Source organism: Empidonax traillii, unplaced genomic scaffold (genome assembly GCF_003031625.1).
Source record: "Empidonax traillii isolate 1590-97213 ecotype Southwest subspecies unplaced genomic scaffold, ASM303162v1 scaffold31:size1920502, whole genome shotgun sequence".
Classification (NCBI taxonomy): Eukaryota; Metazoa; Chordata; class Aves; order Passeriformes; family Tyrannidae; genus Empidonax; species Empidonax traillii.
Genome location: NW_020955224.1, coordinates 1,281,631 through 1,306,021, shown reverse-complemented (window position 1 = coordinate 1,306,021; position 24,391 = coordinate 1,281,631). Strand labels below are relative to the sequence as shown.

General features: G+C 38.3%; 1 protein-coding gene across 6 annotated transcripts in view; it reads right to left on the bottom strand.

The window, feature by feature from the left end:
- ENAH (ENAH actin regulator) overlaps positions 1–24,391 on the bottom strand; it is an 89,781-nt gene that overhangs the window by 5,118 nt on the left and 60,272 nt on the right. For 2 of the 6 annotated variants that reach the window (XM_027911423.1, XM_027911424.1), the window contains 7 exons: positions 12,780–13,099; positions 10,764–11,564; positions 8,684–8,991; positions 8,280–8,425; positions 7,832–7,886; positions 7,506–7,554; positions 5,481–5,547 (listed from right to left, as the gene is read on the bottom strand). In XM_027911423.1, the coding sequence (XP_027767224.1) occupies positions 5,481–5,547; positions 7,506–7,554; positions 7,832–7,886; positions 8,280–8,425; positions 8,684–8,991; positions 10,764–11,564; positions 12,780–13,099 (1,746 nt within the window). Of the gene's footprint in view, positions 1–2,963; positions 3,027–5,480; positions 5,548–7,505; positions 7,555–7,831; positions 7,887–8,279; positions 8,426–8,683; positions 8,992–10,763; positions 11,565–12,779; positions 13,100–23,853; positions 23,956–24,391 lie in introns of those variants that run through there. The other 4 variants (XM_027911425.1, XM_027911422.1, XM_027911426.1 and 1 more) reach the window with 4 other exon arrangements.

The window sequence follows — 24,391 nt, the reverse complement described above, 5'->3', positions numbered from 1 at the left end:
GGGCTCAGTTGCTTTATAAAGCTACTGAAAGCAAATGCTGTAACAACAGTAAGATAACATGTGAGAAGAAGTTCAGTGTTTTGGACTATGTCATGTTCGATGTTTCCCGATGCAATACTCTCATAAGACATCAAAGACTTGTAAGCAAGATCTTGCATTTTTTAACACAGATTCCAAAAGAAGTGGGTTTTCTGACTTCTCTTTTTTAGAAGGTGTGATTCAGACTCATGGACTTACTACAGCTGTGAGCAGAGACACTATTTAGATGCTGACAGCAGGGACACCTGAACAGTTCTCCAAAGCAGGGAGGCATGGATGGATGGTATGGGACCAAGTTCATGTCAAGAGGTTTCCCCAATATTTAGGATTATCACAGTATGCTAACTTTGAGGAAGAGCAGCATATTAGCAGAGTAAACTGGGACCTATTTCACTGAACAAAAAAAAGTCTGGCCTAAACTCAGTGTGTCACTTCAAAATTCCTACACAGGAGAAACTCATTAAGCACTGCACTTTTCTGGATTTGTTACCTCATGGTGCAGCCTTATTTATTACAATGGAAGGTGGATAGGAACAAAAAAAAAGGGAAAAAAACCCCAGCAAGAAAGGCACAGTTCTGTGCTTTATCTTCTCTTGAATATGCACTATAAAACTACCTTTTTTCAGAAAAAAAGCAGAATGCATGAAGGACACAAGCAGTGTATCCCATGTTTTAGTTTTCCCATTTATTTGTATATTTTTAATTTAGTTAACCAAAAAAGGGGAAAAAAAATTTGTGTTCTCACCCAAAGAAAAAGAATAGCAAAAATATGTATGTCTATATTTCCTAGTTTGTTTTACCAAATCACTACCTTTAGCTTTCATGCATCTTCCTTTACAAGACAGCAGCTCATTCACAGAGAAATTATCCTATTATGCGGGTTTTGTTCAATAAGAGCTGAATGAACATCACACCGGATTGTTCTGATGACTTTTACAACCTGACAGGAATATTTTCTGATTTGCTACCTGAAGGAAGAACACTCAAAATGTGACTCCCAACAGAAAAGGGTACACACACCAAAATGTTGGTTTGATTCTTGCTCTTCACGTGGGATCCCAACACTCAGCTGTTACAGCTGTTAAGACTCAAGTCTACACTGTTTAAACATAAGTTCCAAGAGGGAAACTGCTAACATAAGAATTGCATGAAACACCCCAAAATGAAATACATAATCCACCAAGTAAGGCAAAAGATGAAATATTGAATAACTTGATAGTGAAAGAAGCTGAAAAATAGAATTCACCTTGCAACCACCACAAAATCTACTGTGTGTGCTAATGCTATGAAGACAAACCACAATTTAGGATCTTTTACAAAACTCTTTACATATTTACAGTGCTTAGTTCATTATGGAAGAATTCCACACTCTAAAATATCCCTTAAGATGAGATCTTGCTGTTTCACCAGGTATCTGATATTTGAAGTGTTACTTGCAGTTTACATCTCAGACTGTGAACCCTGACTTACTTCAAGCAGAATAGCATGAATTCTTCAGATTCTTTATAGATAGTTTCTGATCTCTTCCATTGACTACCACTTTGTTCCCACACACTATGGTATTACAGCATTTAACAAATACGACTGAAAAAAACCCAGTATCCTCTTTAATACTGCTCCTGATAACTGGTAACAGGCACCTACTGCCTTAATAGAACAACCTAAACAAGAATATACTTAAATATCTTTAAAAAATAACTTATGACTTCAATGCTTTAATGAGATGACTTCAAAGAAAAGCTCTCCACAAAATGACTGCTTCATGGTGGGGTTTTTTTTCAGTTTCAGAATTAAAAGTCAGTTTTACCCATCATACATGATCTACTGCTGTCAAAAATCTCAACAGGAAAGCTTCTTTATAAAAACTCTACCCTTCAGTCTTAAGAACGTCTTCTGTTTTTGTTTTCTGAAATGCAAGACATTCTTTATATTGAGAGATGGTAACTTGTAAAGTAAATAATTTCCATCATCAGGAAAATCTACCTGTCTTTCCCCCCCCAAAATGATGTTATTTTTATCTTCAACTTGCTCAGAAGAAAGATTAACAGTGAATGCAGTTGCCATTAAGGAAAATGTTAACTACTGAAATTTAGTTAATAATCATTCCAACCATTCGATCCATAGACAGCTAAAGAGCTCTCTCGTGTGGTTTTTCATAGCATTGCCTAACAGGACAGTGAGGCAACCCTGACAGTCCCTAACGCACCTTAAATCAAGCATGCAAGGTAAAGATTTTATTCATGCTAACATGCAGAATACACCACCCAAGATAAGTAGCTATAAGGGGAACTTTTCATACAAAAGATTAAGTAATCACCACAGCGAGTGCCTTCATGAAAAACAAAGCTGGAATTTGACTCAGTAATTCTGAGGGGTTCTGCGACACTTTTACCTCTGGAAAGTTCTCCTAAGAAAGGTTTCAATGTCAGTACTTTATGAATACCACTAGAGAGTGAAATTTAGATCTACAGAAAAAAAATACATGACGTTAACTCTAACTTGTGAATATGTTCCAAATAGAAACATTATATTTAACAAGGCTTCTATCAAAAATCAGATGTAAAAACTCACCTGGAAAATTAATTGCTATTCCTGTGCATCTAAACTAACAGTTTTGAAAACCTGCTTCTCAAAACACAACAAATAGTTCACTAAATCCTGGTATATTCAACAGGAATTTGCATCTTTGTAGGTGGAGACTGCCAGAAAACCAGTATTTAATATGAATTCATATCTGGTTCTCAAGCCATCTCAATTTGCCTTTGACACCATCCGCTTTTAACTAGTTCAAAAATAGGCTCAACTGGACAAACAAAACGTGAAGAGGTGCTGAGTGTGGTGATTACCAGTCCATGTAGAAAAAGTCAAACCCTGAACTGGTCAAAGTGGTTATTACAAAGTCTCAAATCCCAACAGGATGATACCTGTTTAATGAATCATAGAACCTGTTTTCAGAAGCAAGCAGATTTTTCCACGGAGATTCCCGTCTACGGAGGGGAGAAACACTACCTTAACAAGCTATAATAGGTCTTAATTTTGTTCAGTTTTAGCACCTTAAAAAGCATGGAGTTTCACTAGGTCCAGGAGTTCTATTTGAATGTTTCAGGAAATAAAAGCACACAGCTTAAGCCTTTTCAGTTTGCTACAAAAAAAAAAAAGGCCCGATTTTAAACAGGACACTAGCTTATTTTAAAATGCTTAGAACATTCATTCTGAATAACAACAACTTAATTGTCTACCTGTTTGTAAGCTCTGAAGAGAAAATTTTGCTCACTTGCCAGTTTCTTAAGCACACTTAGCTTAACCTCTGTAGTTGACTCTTATCCTCTCTGCAGAGGTTGGAAGCAGGTTCTCCAGCCCTACCAGGTGAACGATATCCCCTTTTGGCTAACACAGCACTAGTGTTTCAAACAGCAGCACCCTTTGATTAACTCACTCAAAGAAAGGTTAACTAGCTGCTTGCTGAGACAGACTTAGCAAGCCCAGAGAATTAAGAAAACTGCAAGAATGTTCATTCAAGAGAGACCTCTACTGACACCTTTTCTTTCTCAGTCTAGGAAACATTCCTCACTCTGGCAGAACAACTTGTCAACACTGACTAGAAAGCTGTACCAGCAGTCTTAAAGCACATAAGCTATGGCACTTTCCAGCAGGTTATGATAGCACTGGAAAATAATACTGATGTTCAATAAACATGTAATTCTTATTTTAGAAGTACTTTTAGAGTACACACCAAGAAAGGCCCACATCAAGTTGAATTCTACCAACATTTTCCACTGGAGGAGTGAAGACAAAAGCTTGAAGGAGAGAAAGTCTCAATGCATCCCAAGAGAAATCTCAAATATCCTCTGTAGTCCTGTAATCCTCCAGGTCAGAAAACACTTTTAAAAAGACCTCAGCAACTCTGAATTTCACCAGTCGAAAGAAGATCAGTGAAATTAGATGCATAAAACAGTTTACAAGAACCTAGTGTTGTAGGAGCAGGTAGAAACAAGACTTGAGAACATCCCAGACTCCCCAGAAGAGTCTGATATGGAGAGCTGCCCTACTTATTAATCCCTTCACTTTCTTTAACTGCTTCTCCATAGGGTATTTACAGCCAAAGGGAGAGGTCAGCAGCTGTTTTAAACAATATGAAATCTAAAATGCTCTTTAGGATTCCCGACAAATTATTTCTGCGACAAGTTCCCCCTCAATGCCACACCTTGAAGCAGAACAAGTTCAGTACAAGAGACCTTGGTCAAAGCAGGTAAGACCTACTGGGGGGTGAAGAGGAAGAAGGCAGGGGACAGTCAAGGCTAAAGGCAATGCAGCATTTTGTTACACTGACAGCATAGCAGAGAGGACATCACCACCAATGTCACCTGCTTTGGGACAAAAAACAAAGCAAGCAACCAGAACCAAGGCTGCAGACACCTTGAGCTCCTGGGATTTAGTTACTTCTGAAGGACAGACAAGGATATTGATACAGGCTGAGAATATTTAGTGTTGCATTTTAGAACTGAACTGGCAACCTCAACTACAAGTGAAGCCACCTAGAGCACAGTTGTTTTTAATACTCTAATCACCAAATCTTGTATCACTATTTCCAACAGACCAGACTTTTAAGGAGAATTCAAGTAATTTTAGACACAGCATTCTCAAGTTTAACATATTCTTTTGTTTTCTTTTAAGAAATTCAGGTAATTATGTCAGATTATCATAGTTCAGAATCCTTTAACCTCTGTATGCGCAACATACAGGAATTCTAAATGAACCCTGAGCCTTCTGCTTAATGTAAATGGCAATTTACAAAAACACCTAAAGCAACCATTTCACTTACTGAAATGCCTACTGAAACACCCACTACCTACAGAAGTTCCAGCTGACAAGTTACCGAAGACTGGTTAATGCAGTGAAGGATGTATGTATTTCTATTGTTCTTTAGGACAGACTTCCTTAGACTGGTATGAGACTGCTACTGAAAACTGTCACAGAATCAAATCTTACCGAGATAGCTTAAATATCTAGATAACCATTCTAGGAGTAGCACAGTAATAGAAAGGAGAACACCTATTCACTAGATTTACTACTAAATGTGTGAATTGCAGCACTGAATTTGGGTTTCCCTTGCAGGAAATTTCAGACTTCAAATAAATTGAAAAAATTAAATATTGCTATAGGCACATATACACCTTAATTCAAGTGCTATACTAGTAATTGTTAAAGAATGGTTTTGAGTTTTACTTCTGATTTTACTGTCAAAAATTTCACTTACTAGCTTTCTCCAAAAGTGATTCTGGATTCCTACTTAGAAGTGCCAAAAGCAGTTTCACAGCAGTAATTTGAAACCCATACATTTTACTTTTAACACTGATAAGGTGAGCTTTGCTATTTTAGTCCACTCTCTTTAGCAGCATGTACAACAGCAAACATAAGGAAAAGATAACAGAGGGGAGTACCTGGAGATAACAGGTGACTTGCTTCCATTCACTGTATTTGTCCTTTCCCAAGGCTTTCTTGTTAGTTCTGGAAAACACAGTGAGGAGATGAACAACTGTCTTTTTCCATTCCTTGTGTAATTTACATAAGGAAACTTCAAGTATCTGGCAGCTTAAGTTAGCAGGTTGGTTTTATGCTGTTGTTCCTACACTGCATTAGTTCTTTCATATTAAGCTGCCTCCTGTTGTATTCATCTTGTTTTTAGTCATACCACCATTTATGTTGTGAGAGCATCTTAGAGTTTCACTTGTATCCTAGACACTGTAAATGCCATTTGATTCTTAATCCAACTGGGAGAAGGTCTGCCTATACTTTACGTATCTGATTGCTTTCAGTTGTGAAACATGGAATTCTGGAAACATAACAAGTCAGCTTCAAACACTTGAGGAAGGGGTTTTTAAAGGAGTTTTCTGAGTTGTTAATGAATGATTTAAAATTAATTCAGTGCCAATTTCAATTTAGTTACAGAAGGTATGATATGACCTCACACAACTAGAATTACCTTTAGCAATGAGATACTTATTTTCCAAAGTCTTGGAAAATAGATACTTCTATTGGAAGGATACTTCTACAGTTGTAATATATCACTTCCCCCTTTCAAAATAATAGACTCAAAACTAAAGGAACATTTCCCTGGGATCTAACAGAGATTGACTTTTACTTATCTCCTGTGATACCAGACATTACTTCTCCTATCTGGGCAGCTTTTACTCTATAGGTAAACAGCAGATAGAAACCACAGCTGAAAGAAGGTAAACATTTCAGTTACTCTTTATTCTGTATTCTTGCATGGTAAACAGGAATAGTTTTTGTCCTTCAGTGGTCTTGCCTAAGCCCTTCCTCAGATCATACCTATCACCACAAATACTTCATTCCTCATGGATCAGGTTTTCATTCCTTACAGCCTGCATGAATTAAAACAGTCTTTCTGTAGTGTGAAATACTATTACTTACTTGCTATCATTACATAGTTCAATGTGCTACTGATAAGTCCATATTTCAGATTTGGAGTTTGTTCCCTTTCTTTCATATTGCTCAGCTCTGTTAAGCTGGGCAAGCAGAGAGGCAGACACGCCCTTTCAGAGTCTCACACTGCCCAGAAAGTTCTCTGGGATGCAGCTAGATACTGAGAAGAGTATCTGAGTTGCAGAAATCTGCTAGCATAGTGTGACGCAGCCAAATAAAGGTTGCCAGTGCTAGTAATAACTCTGAAGCTTATTTTTATACACCAGTCTTCAGGACTTGTCCTGCCACAGGAGTTATTTTAGTGTGATTTTAGACATATCTGCAAAACTGAGTAACTTCTGCTATGGCTGCAGCTTGGTCATGGGGATGCTAAGCATTCCTCTTAAAACATTTTAAAGACACATTCCAGTCAGGAGGCACAGCCTTACCAGAGCATCTCACATCAAGAAACGAAGTGAAATTTCTCCATCAGAAAGAAATGGTTAAATTCCAAATGCATCTGACATTACCAAGTTTGATGAGGCTTCTTATCATCACAACCAATTAAAGGAACCACTTCTACTGGTTTTCATTTCCCTCTTTTGGACCTATATTAATTTCCCTGAGGCTGAATTCATCCCTGTGTTTAACAGAATGAAGTAAACTTCTAAGGAGAGAGAAAAAAAAAGGGAGTGGGGTATAAAAACTTGATTTGTGTTATGTCACTTACTGCCTTGCAGTCTAACTTCTTTAGATTAGTGCCTGTATTATTAAGTTTTCCAGTTATTTTCATCTGGACACACTTAGCTCCTAGCACTCCTCAGCAGAGGAATCAGGGATAAAGAATTTCAACTCCTATATTCTTTATTCACTTATATTCTTTTAATCAGTCATCTTCTGAACCAGGACCCATTCTACAGCAAAATTCAAGGTTGTAATTATGGAGAAGAGGCAGGTTCCAAAATTCAGCAGAGCTGCTGAGATTTGTCACTAGATTTTAGCATTGTAGAGCCCCAGGGTTCATAACCGGTGCTACTTACCAGGTGTGCTTGTTGAAGAAACTTTAGAAGTTGAAGACTCTGATTCTTCCTGATTAAAATGGAGGGGAGGAGGAGAAAGGAAGGAGGAGTGTTAGATTCACAAGAGTCAGTCTCAACTGTTTAAATATTTATTTTACTTTTCATATAGATTTAAAATGGTTCTTCTCAACTGCATGAAGAAAATGTGCAAGCACTAGGCACTTTACAAACTAGTGGTTGTGTGCATTTCAATATATAATAAAGTATAAATAAGCTTTTTACACCATTTGAATCTCTCTCAATCTTTTTATTGAGTAATGAGAAGTAGATAAAATTTCTCAACTCACAGTTTTATCTTCTTTCTGCTCTGGTTCTGTTGATCCCTTTTCAGCAATTCTTCTCCTATAAGCAGAGACAAAAAGTTAACAAGATCATCATGGCTTAAAGAATGTAGTTTACTGCGATTAAAGACCTACACAGCCTGATAGATAACTGAAAATCAGTGTGTTTAAAGAGGCACTTTCAAAATACTTTCAAGGACAACATAGTCCTGGCGAAAGCAACTGTGCAATTTGAAGTCTGTATCCCCTCCCTTACTGCTGCACAAAGACTTGCACAGAAGTACTGGATTACACTCAAATATAAATGGCTATTCATGAAACATTATCAACTTCAGAAAGCAACCACATCAGCAAGCTAATGTTTATTTGATCCTTAGCCAGCTGCAAACAGGCACCCCAAATCCTACCTCTGTGATGACTAAGCAGTTGGAGTACAGTAGAAACAGTTCCTTACCTCCTGGCCAGCAGGGCGCTCATTTCTTCCATCAACCCACTGCCTCCCAAGGGAAGTGGTCCATTTCCACGGCCACCGTCTGTTTTAGATGAAGTAGATGAAGCAGAGCCTCCTCCTCCTCCACTTGAACTGGAGGAGTCTTCACCCTTCATAATACACAAAATAACAGCAGATGTGCAAGCAGAATGACAGCTGACTTAATGAAATCAGCAGAGTTCCCATACAGGAAAGACATAAAGAATGTGATGGGCTGGTAGCATATCTTGTAATGCTTTTTTAATAATGAATTAAGCCTACACAGAAAGTCTTGATACTGCTGTTAATCTTGAACAAAGGTTACAACCGGTTCAGGAAGAGAGGATTTAGAGACAGGAATTGGAAAATGAAACCAAAGTTATATTTACCCGTGAGACTTTCCTAAGTTTGGCTCCAGCAAGTGCAGCTGCTAGTCCAGTTAAAGGGCGATTATCTTCGGACACGAACCCCGCTGAAAATCCAGAGGCTGGGAGGGGAGGAGCAGGAGGTGGAAGGGGAACAGGAGGAACTTGGCTAGGAAGTGGAGGAGGCGGTGGTGGTGGCGGCGGAGGCCCTGAAGGTGGAAGTGGAGGAGGTGGTGGTGGGCCAGGAGGAGGTGGGGTTGCTACTGAAGACTGAGCTAGGCCAGGGGGTAAGGGAGGTGGAGGAGGAGGTGCAGGTGGTCCTTGGACACCACCTAGTATCAAAGAGAAAACAAACAGAATACATTAAGGACTTAGAAAAGAAATCTCTTATTTCCACTGAAATGGTGGTTCTTTTGCTCAGTGCATGAAACACTAAAGCTGGTAAGATACTAGGCAAGAAAACGCTGCCAGTTTCAGCAGGAGACAAGCATTCTTATTCAATGTACTAAAAATGTTGCATAGTGTAGTATGAGAGATCAGACAGCTCCAGAGACATTTAGATAGGAAACCCCTCCAGTCAGGTTCTGTGCTGTAACCAAGAAGAACTTTACACCAGGTAACAGGCAAAGAGTCAAGTAAGGCAGGAGCTTCATACCATGTAGGAACAATACTGTGTGTTCACATGGTGCTAAACACAGAGCGACCTTTTATTGTATTAAAAAGCATTTAACACATCACCCAATCTCAGCCCTTAAACTGTTTGAGTACCAATGCTAATTTCTGAGCTATATATAAATCTTTCTTCTAAAAAACATTCCACTAATCAACTTTAATAATGTAATACAAACACTAACTAGTGAGTTAGAAGACTGACATACTTCAAGTTGATAGAAACAAGCTCTTCTATCTTTTACCTATCATTCTTTTAATGCTTTAAATTCACATTGATATCCAATACAAAATGTATTGTGAAAAATTAATATTCTGATGATCACTGTGTTATTATTATTAGAAGAATTTAAGAAATTGTGACTAAGACAACAGTTCCTCACATATCCTCCCCTCCATTTCATCCAAATTGCCAAAAGGCACTAAAAATGCTGCACAACTATCTTAAGCAGTCTCTGAGAGCAGGAATTTCACATACAAGTCTGCCTGGTTTCCTAGTCTGCTAACCATTGCATAAATTCAAAAGCCTTTTAAACTCTCTTGGCATCACTCACTATCCAAGTGCACACTTTTATTCCATACTAGAAGCGAGGCCGTTCACTCTATTTCCACCCCATCTCAGAGTAGCTCACAGCTTCATTTAAGACAAGAGGGTATGAAGAGGATCTACTCTGCATGGCTTGTGTGGGATGAAACCACAGGCTGCTTATCCCCCAGGAGCCTCTCTGCCCATCCCTTTAGCTCAGCTACTGCAGAGTCATGTATAAAGATCTAAATCTCCTAAATCAATATAAAAGCAGGATTCAGGTTAACAAAAGACATTTAGACCCATGTAAAACACATATGTCTGTCATACTGGTGGAGTGTCCATTAAGACCATCACCTGCTCAATCAAACTTTCTGTCTAAAGTCTTTTTTTCAACTACGCTAATAGAATACCACAGGAAGACCTGTCTATGCACAAACAGCCATGTTTCAAAATACGACCACTGTCCAAAAGGAAATGCTGTAGGTGCTACATACTACTTTCTAAATTTGAATTATTCCTCACTTAAGGTCCAAAGCCGTACACATGTTGTTCTCTGTTGGCTGCCATGAGGAAACTAATGATGCTGTCTGTTAGCACCTTGTTCCAAATAAACTAAGAGTGCAATATTTACCAAGCAAACATTCGACAAGCTCGGATCTAGACAGGTGAGAGCTTAAGAAATCAGACTTTTACTTATGACAGGCCACAGACCGCCGGCTCTTACGCACAGGAGCTTTCAAGTTTCCCTTACCCCTGTTTTCCAAACGATATTTCATTGTGGTATTAAGATCACTGCAACTTTGGAAGCATTGTATTAATGTCCGGGGGCAGTTAGGGGCTTTGACACCAATTGGTTTCGATTGCATTCCTGCTTAGCGCATTAGTAGCAATAACAGAAAGCCTTACCCTGATGGGTCGTAGGTTCAATCGGCTGAGAGGCTGCCTGCAAGACTGGCTCAGAAGCAGAGGAGTCTCCCAGCACAGAGTTTAGAGAGTTCTCAACAGAGGCAGGGGTAGCTGCAGAGGGAGAAGGGAGAACACTAGGCTTGGATGAGGGAGTTGAGGCATTTGGGGAGTTGGGAGAAGGAGAAGCTTGAGGTCCAGAGAGTGACAGAGGCGGAAAGGAAGGCAGGGGGGGGGGAGGAGGCGGTGGAGGCGGCGTTGGACCTGAGGTAGAAGGTGAAGGAACCGGATAAGCCAGGTTTTCAGGAAGCCCGTTAGGAGCCGTGGGAGACGTGGACATTTGGGTCACCGGATTAGAAGCCGACACTGGGAGGACAGGTCTCGGACCAGTAGCTTTGCCTGGTGGACTGCTTATCATTACCGGAGGAGACGGGGGGAGGGGGGCAAAACTGGGTGCGGACCAGGCAACAGGCTTTGTGTTTGGAGGCAAAGTCGCCATGGCATTGACAGGAGAAGGGGGCCGAGAACTTTTGTTCAGCGGACGAGGAACTGTAGCATAATGGGGGAGAACAGGGTGGAAAGCTGAGCCTAAAGATGTAGCAAAACGTGATGCAGAGTGCCTTAGAGGTGGTGTAGGGGGAGTGGAAGTCGGTGGTTCAGAAGTCACTACAGCGTACTCCGGTGCGGCCTCTGACATTGGTGCTGAGACTGCTTTTGCATATGATGGAGGAGGTGCTGAAGGAGGCTGGCAACTGGAGTATTCAGGAAGTGAAGTGCTATACGGGGAGTTGTCGAAAGATGGAGCTGGACAGAAGATGGAAAGCAGCAGCAAAGGCAGGATAAAAAAAGGAGAAAGAGAAAAAGGGAGCTAATGAAGCAACAAAACCAGCATTCAAACAAAATGTATAAATGTAGACTACAGTTAGTACCAGAGGATTAGGCACAAGTGAAAATACTGTTAGAAAAGTTTTACATATTATCAACAGCTGCTTTTAAATCTTACCAACTATTTTTGTGCCAACATTTGAATTTACAAGTATGTTCCAGAGAAAGTTTTCTCAAATCCCATCTGTGAGATCAGTTAGATACAGAGTTGAGTAATAAGTCTTTTATCAGCTTTTATCTTCTTGTTTGGTTGCAAACTGCAAGCAAGTGTAGTGATCTTAACATTTGTTTCAGCTCCACTAACAAAATTCCTACCATAGGCAGCAAGTATCATCTTTCTATTCCCCAGAAAAAGCTCCATCGCAAACTTGAAAGTGCTGGGAACGCAGCTACCATTAAAATCCTCTTCTCTAAAGTGACTAGCTCTCATACAGTATTCCTTGACTTCTACTATGAGCTGACTTATGCAAATTGAGTTTGTTACTAAAGAACAACCAAGCACTTGACTAATGTTCCAATATATTACCAAAATGAGAAAGCTTTCAGTTATCACTGGATACATTTCCGCAGACACTGCACTCTCTTATCTACAAGCACATACAATACATTTCACTGAAATGTTACTACAATGATAAATTAAGCCAGACTTCATACTGAGAAGCATTTCTCCACTATTACTTTGCCTTATCTAGGTACATACCTTTTATGTTAACACGCTCAACCTGGTGCGTTTAGGGTTTTTTTTTCCAAATTATGCACTGTGAATACATCTTGTTGAATAGAGCAAGCAATGATAAGGTATTTAGGAAGTTTAACTCATCACACTTTAACCAATGTTGAGGGTGTCCAATATGCTTCAAGTTCTTCAAGCAATCAGAGAGTACAGCAATGGAGTGAGCAAACAGTGCAAAAAAATTTATTTCAGGGTTAATGGAAAATTATGACAGGAAAGTCAAAGCTCTTGGACTTCTTGCCATAAAAAAAGAAAAAGAAAAAAAAAAGAATTCCAGCAAATAGAAGCCTGTTGTTATACAGCTGTACTCACTGCCCTTTGTTGCTTCTCTCACACTCCATCACCAAAACACATAAAGAGTAGCCTGGTAGTTGAATACACTCAGGTTTTGAAATTCTTACCAGCATTTGAAATTCTTTTCTCTCTTTCCCATTCCAATTGTTCCCTTTCCAACTGTTCTTGCCGTTCTCTTTCTTGCCTTTCCCGTTCAAGTCGTTCAAGTCTTTCTCGATCCTGCCTCTCCTTCTCTTGTCTCTCCCTTTCTAGGCGCTCTTGCCGTTCCCTTTCTTGCCGTTCTCTCTCCAGTTGCTCTTGCTCTAGGCGCTCTCTTTCAAGTCTTTCCCTTTCTAGTCTCTCTCTCTCCAGCCTCTCCCGTTCCATTCGTTCACGATCCAGCCTCTCCCGTTCCAGTTCCTTCTGCCTCTGTTGCTCTTGCAACTGTCTACAATTGTGAAAAAAGGAAAAAGACTAAGCTGCAAAGCGAAAATCAAAAATATGAAGCAACTGTTAAGAGGACAAGAAGAGAAACTAATCAACAATCTTTGCACCAGCAAAAACAAAAGCATAGCATTTGTACCTACGTACAATTCTCAATTCTATGTGTCATTTTTCTGAGTTGGATAAGAGTTTTATTATGCTTACAGCAAAAAGAATCACATATCCAATTTCCTCTTAACTAATTGAACATTCTGAGAGACAGTTTTCAAGAAGTAAGAATAGAAAGCTGCTGCTGCTAATTTACTGATACAATCTTCCCAGTTTGGGATATGGAATTACATTTGTTCTTTGCACAGTATTTTATACCTGAAGCACTGAATAAAAACACAGTGAAACAGTAGTAAGACAAATACTCATCAAGAAAACCCCACCCCCACATAAATTACGTTTTTTGGATTAACTAGTCAGCTAGTATGTATCCAAATTTTACGAAAGCATCAAAACATACACATCTGTCTCCACTTGCATAGTACTATGCACACATACAATTTAACTGGCAACAACAGAGAACACCCTGAAGGCAGGGGGAAAACTGGACATGGTCAAGGAAAATCCAGGGTGCAGCAGCCAAGGAAACACTGCAGGGAGCTGGCAGGGTTTCCAGCTCATGGGATCTTTGCAAAGGAAAGTAGAGAGGGGGAAGACAAGTATAAGCCAGGCAGAGGAAATATAAAAGAACTTCCTAAGGGTAAGGATGAATCTTGCAAAAATCTCTACCAAAGCCCCTTGGTTGGCTGAAAGGACTCTCCTGCAAAAATATAGTGGGAAAAGCTATATATCACCTTTTTGATTCTTTCTCCTCAACTTGTTTTACATTTTCTTTAGGTTGTTTTTTTTGTTTTGTTTTTAAGATAAATAAATCTTCCTAGTTGGCTAAAATACACCTTTTTGATTTTCAAAGATTTTTCATCTCTTGGGGATAACTCACTGCTAAACTAAAAAATAGGCACATCCTCCTCCCAGCTGTGGTCAGTATGTTCCTGTAAGGACATAACACTGAAAATGTTATTACTTGTTGTTCTCTTTGAATTCTTACTTAAAAAAGGAAATAAATCTTGTATATAAATCACACAGCCATTTTTTCTTCCATGCTTCAGATGCAAACTGAAGACAGCTTCTCAACAGATACAAAGCACACCCAGCTTTTCACTATAAAGCAAAAAGGAGACCTGAATTTTGACACTTCAAGCTACTAGATATGTTACCACTGGGCAATTTTCATGGACAGGTCACTGGCAATGCTCTACTGAATGGACAGTCATACAAACCAAATTCTGAAAATGAAGGGAACTTCACCTGTTTCACTCCTTGCCTAGAAAATATTGGCATACCTGGAAACTCTAGCCCATGAACTATCACAACTGAAGTCCATCCATTTTCAGACCAGTGTTTTTCCTTTATGAACAAAAATAAATTACAAATACTGAAACTTCATAATTGCTATGAGCAATAAAGTTGGAATTATGCATAGCAAAAGGACTTTTTCCCTGCTGAACTTGTTACCATCCTCAGGAGCAGCAAAACAGTTCTGCTCCTTGATCAGTCCTTCCCTCAGCTCCTGTTCTCCCACATAAAAGCTGTAACAGCAGTCACTATGAAACCACAGCTGCAACTCAGCTTGTTAAGTGCTTGATTTTTAGCCTCTGAAGTCCACTAAAAAGTCTGGTGATTGACCCATACATATTTGGAACCCATAGAGGATTTCTATAAAATATTAAGAGAATGTAATATAAAGCACAGAAATGTAAGCTCCAAAAGAGATATTAAAGTATTTTTTTACATTATGTTTTTGCTTGCCTTTTACTGTACAAAACCAGTTTTACTATACGCTCTTTTCCCCCTCAGATAAAATCTATTATTTAAGGAAAGCAGAGTTTTCATCGTGGCTTGCTCATCTTAAGCTCTTTTTTTTACTAAAGGAGAGGTTAATATGCACATGATTGTTGCTAAAAGGTATTCAGAGCAGAAGTCAACAATGACAGACTCCAAAGCAGGTTTGTTTATTGTCTTTGTTCTTTTTCATTCATTTGCCAGAAATGAGCATATTCTACCTAAAACTAAAATGCAGATACAGCATTTGGTAATATAAACATTCTATGTTATATTTAGTTTATCATACTAGAAAGTATCAATTCACTGGGTTTTAGCAACACATCAAGTAACTGCCAAAAAATTCCTTTTGTTTAAGTTCTTTGTTTCTTTGCAGAAAAAGAACCTCAATATAGGTCACTCCTCACACAAGAGCAGCATCACCAAGGCAGTTCTGCCACAAGCCACACCAAGAGCTCTGCTATTTCATATTTTCATAAGCAACCTGGAAAAGAAACAGCAAGGTGCTCTTCTGTAAGCTGCTTAAAATATTAAGTTATTTAGGATAGCAAGGATGACAGTTGATTATGAAGAACTACTGATGGATCTTCCAACTCCAACTAACCTGGCAAATAAAACTCAACTGAGATATAACTGAAGTGAAGCAGGGGAGAGACAGGGGAAATCTGCTAAATTCATATACAAAACGCTGGACTTTGAGTTGACTACTGACTCAGTAGTGAGGTATTAGGGTTACAACACACAGGTCTATGACAACATCCATTCATTGATGTGTTCTGTTCAAAAAAACATAAACCAGATGCTAGACATCAGGAAAGGATTACAGAGTAGTACAGAAAACAGCACCATCCTGCTTGACAAACCCTGAATCTCTGTTCCCACATCAAAACGGGGAGGACAGTAGAACTGAAAAGATTCAAAGAGTAGCAACACTATGATCAAATGTACCAAACACTTTCCACTTAAAAATGCTTAAAGAAGCTGGAATTCTGCATTCTGGAAAAGATAACTGGAGCTCCACAAAATCCTTATTGATGAGGACATCCTATTACAACAGGTGAGAGGAAAGACTTCATGCAACTAATAACAGCAAAGCTCAAAAGAAAAGAGCATCTCTGAACATCAGGCAGACAAGCTATGGAACTCCTTGCCACAGTGATTCAAAGAAAGAATAGAACAAAACCAACAACCATGGGAAGTCATTTAGAAAATGAGTGGCATCATGCACAAGAAACTTGAACCAAGGGATGCCCAAAGGACAGGAGGGTAGCAGAGGGAAGTATTCCAGGTGTTTGCCCTGGCCCAGAAGGGTTTATTTAAAGCTTTTCTAACTAGTGACAGGTAAGTGCACAAGTGTATATTATGTACCATATACAGGGGGGAATTGGTGATGAGAGTGTATATAAAGGAATACTCTGTCTTTATACAACATGTAACTGTGTGCAATTTTAGCTAAAGTTCAAGACGTAGCTATGCCTAAAACAAATTGTGTGTTTGGGATTGACTGATTCTCCTAATACACCTTAACACGTTCCTGAAGCTTTCCTGGGGTTCTTCTCTTCACAGAGCTATAAAGACACACAACACCCTTGTGTCATAACAAAATGCATCTAAGTGTTTAAACTTAATCTGAAGCAAAATATATCAGCAATCAACACAATCAAATTGTATTGGCTATCTAATGAGATATGGATGAAAAGCAGTGAGATAACCACTTTCATCCACATAGGATTTGAATAAAAAAAAATACTGATTATTTAATAAATACTGAGTGACTCAGTATTTAACATTTCATTTTTTAGTAAAAGGATCACCATTTTCCATTTTTTACAGAAAATAAAAGGTATAAAATCGGTTTTTAAAGTGTGCAAATAACAATTATGAACAAGTTGAGCATTGTGTTAACAATACAAATGCTCTGCCAAGAGAGGGCAGCAAAATACCTAGCAAACATATAAAATTCCTATGCAGCAAGATAGGAGATAAAGTAGAACACACAAAACCAAAACAACAAACAAACTAACAAACTAACAAAAAGCCCTCTACATGCTTCCCCACCTCACAACCCACTACATTTTTACTGTAATTTTAACAATCTTAACAAACCTTTTGAACAGCAAACCAATAGGTGCACAGGTCAGAAGATCAGTGTGCCAGTAAAACAATTAAGTTGCTTTAACACAACTTCATGAGCAAGGAAGAATTTTGTAAACTACAAAATAGAGCTTAACAACTGTTAAAGTTGTCGCTTAAAAAGATTAAAAACTCATTTGATTATTAAAAAAAACCCAACAACTACTTGTGTTTACATCGCCCTTGGTTTTATTTAGTTAGCATTATATAGCATAATTTTATTTTAAAATTTTGCGAGAGATCAAAATTATATTAGGCAAAAGCATTACTAGATTAAGAAGAGTCATCACACATCAATTAAAGTATGTCTGAATGTCAAGACTGGTAGTTCAAGAACACTGTGAAAGCAATACATGAACATCCTTCAGCCTTAGAAAGCACAGTATCTGGCCACCAGGACAACTCCAGAAGAAGATGAAGAGGTACTAAAAGTGCCCCAGAAAGTTGTCTGATAATGAAATGCTCTTTATGCAAAGGAAATGCGATTCTAACTGTTTTAGAAGTGCAAATTACTAAATCTAAGAGCTAATTTACAAAACTGTACAGCATGTCAGTCACACAAAGGTACTGTTACAGATGTTTAGATTCAGAGGGTCAACTTCAGAAAGTCAGAGTAGCTGCTAGCTTTATCACAGATTCTACTCATGAAACTTTCTTCATGGTTTTTAATTAATTTTGTGTCAAAAGCATCTTGGGAAACTTCACTTTGGGGTGTTTTGGTGGAGGTTTTTGGATTTTGGGTTGGATTTTTTGTTTGTCTGTGGGGTGGTTTTTTTGTTTTGGTTTGGGGTTTTTTTGTTGTTCTGTTTTTATATTAGATTAGTTTATATTAGATTATTTTAACACTGCATAAGATTTTAAAATTATTTCCCCTCTTGCCCTTATACTTTCACCCAGTTAAGTAGATACTGGGAGGTACTGCCAGAGGTTGAAGAAAGAATCATATTTACTATACCAACGTGTGACTTAATATCCGCATAAATCCTGCAGTTCTTTGGGCAGACAAGCATCAGGAGCACGGCTACATTATTGAAATAACACATGGAGAAAAAAGCAGTGAGCAGAACAAAGCACACACTGTTGCATCTCTGCTGAAAAAAACCACATCTGTGATGGTTGAAAGTGTTTAGAATTTCTCCTACGTGAGAACTGCAAAATACAGTTGCAGTTAATTTCCTCACTGGGGTACACAGAAAGCCTTCCTAGCTTGCTCCTGAGTCAGATCATAAAAATAAATTAAGATTTGCTGCTGTCTCATCTATGAAATGAGCTAAATACACATGCACATGGAGATCCCTTTCTGTGCCTTTAGCACACAGCACCACTACATTCACACAATCAGTGTGCTGTGATGGACAACTAGGAAGCTCTCTCAAATTAACACTATCCATTATCTTTTGATCTGTACTGGTGAGGGAGAAGGGAAGAGGCAGTTGTTTTAACTTCTGCTCCTGAAGATGAAATGACTGACAGAGATTAAGAAACTGGTAAAACCATATTCTGTGTCAGAACAGACTTAATAGCCAGGGAGAAACTGACCTTTTCTGCAACACTTTTCACATCTGAGCCTCCATATCTTGGTCATCTGCAGAAGAGTTTCTGCAAGTGTCTCAGTATGTGGAAAGACTGTCCTTTCACCAGAGCAAGAGCAACTCAAAATTAAGCAACTCCCATTTTGTCAAAAAACAGTTGCTGCCACAGGGGCACCAAGAAAAAAAAAAAAACAAACAACTATGAGCAACAAATCCAAAGCTGAAACAGTTTGCAAAAGCAAATAGCTGCCTGCTCTGGCAAGTCACCTTGTTTCCTCAAGTGAAATTCTGCTGTACATTCACATAAATCTTCTGGATTCTAACACTAGCTTGCTTTGCTCTTGGAAGTGAGATCCAACCATTAAATTTTTTCCTAAAAAGATGATAGGAAACTGCACTGAGAAGCCCACATATCAACCTCAATAACAGAGTTCAGTCACAAACCTGGCAGGCTTCTTGCCACAAAGCCAGATACATTAAATACAGAGGTATTTCCATGCACAGTACAGACAAAGGCATCTTTGTATCACATCCAAATTCAGCAGGCACTGAGCTGATAGACATTCCAAGATGAACAGAAACTGGTTTGAAGTATTTAATTTTAAAACTCACTGCAGAAAACAAAATATCTTGAGGAACAGACCTGACTGAAGTAATTGCTGCATTGAGTAAAGAGGTCAGCTGCAGGCAGATAATACATAGTATTTGACAGCTGGGTTTTGTCATCATTTATGTACACACCAATTTCATATTCCACTCTTTCTTGGCTGAGAAATTTGATGTCAAAGCAGGACATCAAATCACTCAGAAAGATCAATAAGAATACCACCCCTGCTTTGTCTGCCTAAAGAAACAACAACAACAAGAAGGATGGGGAGGAAAAAAGCACTAATAAGATTGGTGTTTTAAAAGAGAACACAAAAAAACATCACTTGAGTCATTTAAAAAAACAACATGAAATTAAAAATCATAAAATTGGGGGGAGTTTTTCAGGTTAAAAAAACCCACTCATGTAGTGGTTTTTGCTTTTCTTCAAAAAGTAGTTTCTTGCTTATGCTTTTACTTATTCTAAATTTACTTATTCTAAAATAAACATGGTATGGCAGAAGAGAGACAAAAGGATAACACCCAAAAGGCAACATGAAGGTTGCTGCACTATTGATAGCTGTATTGCATTCTGTATAAGAAACCAAATGTGACTATATGAAAGTATTTAGCAATGTATACATCTTTTATTCTGTGCTTCACTATGTTTATTTTCAAGTTTTATAACCCAATATAAACAAGGAACCTAGGAATAACTACTAGGTTAAAGTTCTAAAAGTGTGTAACCCTGGCTATAATTAAACCTGGATTCATCAATTCGAACCAGCTGAGCTGTCTCAGTATATCCAGGCTTTCAGGGCTGCTCCAAGCTCTTGCACCAGCTCCTCTAACCTTGCCCTCAGTCTATGGAGCAATAAACAAGGCAGCAACGTTTTGAGCTTTATTCTAAAACGCTGGAAGGCCCAGCATGTGGGCACAGATAGCATTATCTAATCCAACAGTCACTACTTGCTAGAATACATCTCACATGATGGATCTCCTCCTCCCACCACTGAGTCACTGCCACAAACAGAGCAGCTGGCTGCAAACAGGCTACACAATGCGTGGCTGAGCTCGAGGCACCAGCACCAGATGCAGGGTGACCTCAGCTCCATCTGAAGTACTTTGTTCTCTGCAGAAGAGCAACTACCTTGTTATTGCAAGGAACTGTATGCACTCTCTGGACATCAATTTAAGTAGATACAGCCAAGCTACTTTATCACTGTTAAAAGCATTTATAGAAAAAAAAAAGGGGGCATTTTAACATGTTATTTTGAACTTAGCTGCTAGCTTGATTTTTAATAGCTTAATCCCCTGATCATCTTCTGCACAAGTTCAAGGGGAGGAAAAGTACGGCCCTTCCAAATTTGAAGGAACTTTACTGAATAATAAAAACAGAGTACTAACGTTAAATTTGCTCTTGCATCTTTAACATTAAATATTTATTCATCACTCCAGAATTCAGCATTTACCACAGAGCTCACTCTCCTGTATGGTCACGCAAACCTTTTGAATATGTATCTCAAGGCCTACGCATTATGTACCATGGAATGAACACTCACCATCCCCCAAACTTCGTAATTTATTTACAGAGAGAAAATATAGCCTAAATCTTGGAAATATACAATCTGTGTGGACATCAAGCACAGGCAGAGTCTGCAGAGACTGAGAATCTTTATGAATAAAAAGTACACTGATGCACCAGTAACATAACCTCAGCAAAAGTGATCAATATTTCACCTCTTCGCATCTTCCTATGCAATCTCAGTTGCACAAACTTCACTTCACAAACTGAACTCTTGCTATATGCTCTAAAATTCTTACCAAGTTAGCTTTATTTTTTTTCAAGACAGTCCCTACAGCTTCTACCTGAGCAAAATGCACATCATGTAAGAGAAACCCAGACAAGACCTAGCCACCTTGATACAATGAGCAAGAAACAGAAACTTAGAAGATCTGCAAAGTCTGACTATTGAAGGCCAGGGTTTGTGAAATGAGTTTATGTATATGCTCTGAAACTGATAATGACTGCCACTCTGAACAGTGGTGTGGACCTTTGGATTTTTAAACAGCAGTGAGAGGTGAGACTGTTTCAAATTATGGGGGGTTTGGTTTTTCGTTTGTTTTTGTTTTCAGTTTGTATCAAAGAACACTTTACACTTCATTTAATGCCAAATTATAAAGGCATTTAATTGACTATACGTATCATGATTTGAAACACTAAGCAAATCTAGGTCATTATAGCTACTTCCAATGTTCAGGCAGCTTTCTCCTGATTAATCACCATTGCATGTAACACTTCCACTGTTCATCTGATCTTCCCCATACACTGGTACAGTCTACAGATTGGTGGTTTCCCCCTCCAAAAACAGAACACCTACTATGAACTATTTCTCATTTCATTTTGATCAAACAACTCCTGTTCTCCTTTGTTCTCGCATACCTCAACTCCCATCAGCATCAAGGACTTGCTTTGTTCACCAAAATATCAGAACAAATTTGATTGTTGCTGGTCCCATTGATGCCTGTTTTTGTGCTCCACGCACCTGCACAGCAATCCTCCTCTCTTCCACATTAACTAAGAAATTCCCTCTTGGTATCTGTTAAATGCTTTACCAAAGCCCAGGAATATCACGTGAACAGCCTTTCTGCTTTTGCAGAAGAAAACGTTATTTGTGTCCAGTTAAGTGTCCTATGTCATATCTGGGACCCAAGTCAAACTAAAAGGCTTTCATTTCCTTGATCAAAGGGGATTAAAGGTGGTTTTATGCTATAAGCTCAAAATACATTAGTTGGAAGTAATAAGAACTAGCTTTTATCAGTCAAGCAAAGACTTAGTAGCCAGCCACCACCATAAAGACATGGAGAGGCAACTAAATTTTATTAGATACAGGAATGTTAATACACAAAGGGATCTATTAATACTCTTGGATCAAAGCTCATTAAGCCTAGTTTCCCTCACCTTGATCTTTTCAATATATTATCTAAACTAACACAGCACTTGAACTTTCCTGGCAGAAGCCAGATTGCAGGAAGACACCTGTGTACATACAATTTTAGAAAAAAAAAAAAGAATCTCAGTAGTAGAAAAGTCTGCTTTTATTGGCAACTCCCTCTCAGTGGTATACTCCAGTGACTACAGCTGGAACACAATTTCATAAAAGTGAATGACAATAACTAAAAATCTGGAAAAATACAGACCAGTTTCTAATCCAAATTACCCATTTGGCATTAAACAGAGAACCATAGAACTGAATATTTTTCAAAAAGCATAAAGTTTCAAAGCAACTTTGTCAATGGAGTCAAAAGACTGCTTAACGGAAGAGTGCCCTTCTCAGTCTGCTAAACAGACTAACATCACCCAGCACGTATAGTTAGTTATTCAGTGCTGTAACCAGACAGCACCCATTACACCCCTCCTTAAAACCTGTAAAGTCTCTGAAAACTAGACTTGACAGAACTAAGAAAACCTTACTACAAACAGAAAGAAAATTACACATCTTAAAAAAAAAAAAAAAAGGAAAAAAAAAAGGAAAATAGTCATTATTATACCACAACTCAACTCTGTTTTCAAGAAACTTCTGAGGGTAAGAAAAAAAAAAATAACCTTTTATGATGACAAAACCAGCTGATGGGTCTTGCCTCAGTCTCCTTTTGTCTCCTGTCCCAGTATGCAATGTAATGGCTGCAGACTCTAAACTACCTTAGCAAGCTCAGTTTGAAAAGCGTACATTGATGTAACTTTGATCTACTAGAAAACCCTCAGCTTAGGCCGATTCCATCTAAACCATGTCTCTGGGACGCAAACTTCACGCAGAATTTGTAACACGCACAGCACACAATATAATCATACAACTGTATTCTACTGACTGCTCTGAAAACCCTGAACCAAAAATCCAACTACTGTATCATATGCATATCTCAGATTAGAACTGACTGCTCAGTTATAATCTAAGCAATCTATATGCCTTTAAAAGAAATCCTACTTCCTGAAATAAGCTGTTGGATAAATAGTAGAATTTCAAAAGCAGAGGAAAGCTGGAAACACTACATCTGGCCACTAAGTAGGAAAAGGTTACAGGCTGAGGGAAACCAGTAGAAACCAGGCTACCAGGGACAGAAAGTGATGAGCAAGCTTTCATTCCTTCAAATTACTGTAGTTACATTACTACTGAATTATGGGATGCAGGTTTTTTTCTTTCACTATGTCCATGTTTTCAAAAACAGAAATTATATATGTAATAATTACTAAATTATGGGGAGGGGATTCTTTTACTGTAGTTAAAAAATTAACATTAGCAAAGTCTCTGAAAAATGTTTTTAATCTGTAAAATAAATATCTTTCCTTTGAATCCATTGGTAAATAAAACTGCTACCCTTGCCAGCCTCTGAACTTGCACTATCTAAAACTAAGAAGCCTTTCACAAGATGTTACAAAAACCCACACCATATCAACACTATTTTTCTAGCAGTCACATACCAATTTTTCTTTAACAGGGTCAACCCAATCCACAAAACAAATTAAAATTGTAAGCAAACTTGAAGCATTTAATGATTACAACCCCCCTAATATTCTGCTGTTGCATTTTCCAAGCTTCTCACATTTTTGAGTACTTACGAAAGAATTCGGTCAAGTTTTGGTCCATTACGTCCCTGAAGGACAACAGGAGGCTTGTACACCTTCATTATTCCTGACTATCTATACAGTTCCTCTGTTTCTGGTGTTCTTGGTCTCTTTATTTATGAAGCAGTGATGATTTTGAAGTTATTTATAAACATTAACTCATTAAATTCACAAGTGTCATATTAGATACCAACTCAATGACTCATATTCCTGACAATATATTTACCATGTCTGAAGAGAAGGTAAATTTACATGCATGAGTAGCACACACAAGCATGCCATGAACTAATCTTATATTTTAAAATGGTATTTGACATTAAGTAACTCTGAAGTTATTAACAAATACATATGTCAACTCAACTTGGCTCATTATCAATCGGTGGAATTCATAAACACTGCCTGACTACCAAGCTGACAAAATGTAAAACAACTCATATAAGTTTCGAGGATCAAAAATAGAAGCTGGAGCATTTTAAAGCTTGTTATTACTGTAGTTAAGTGAGTGCAAGTTAAGGAAAATTACAGTTAACTT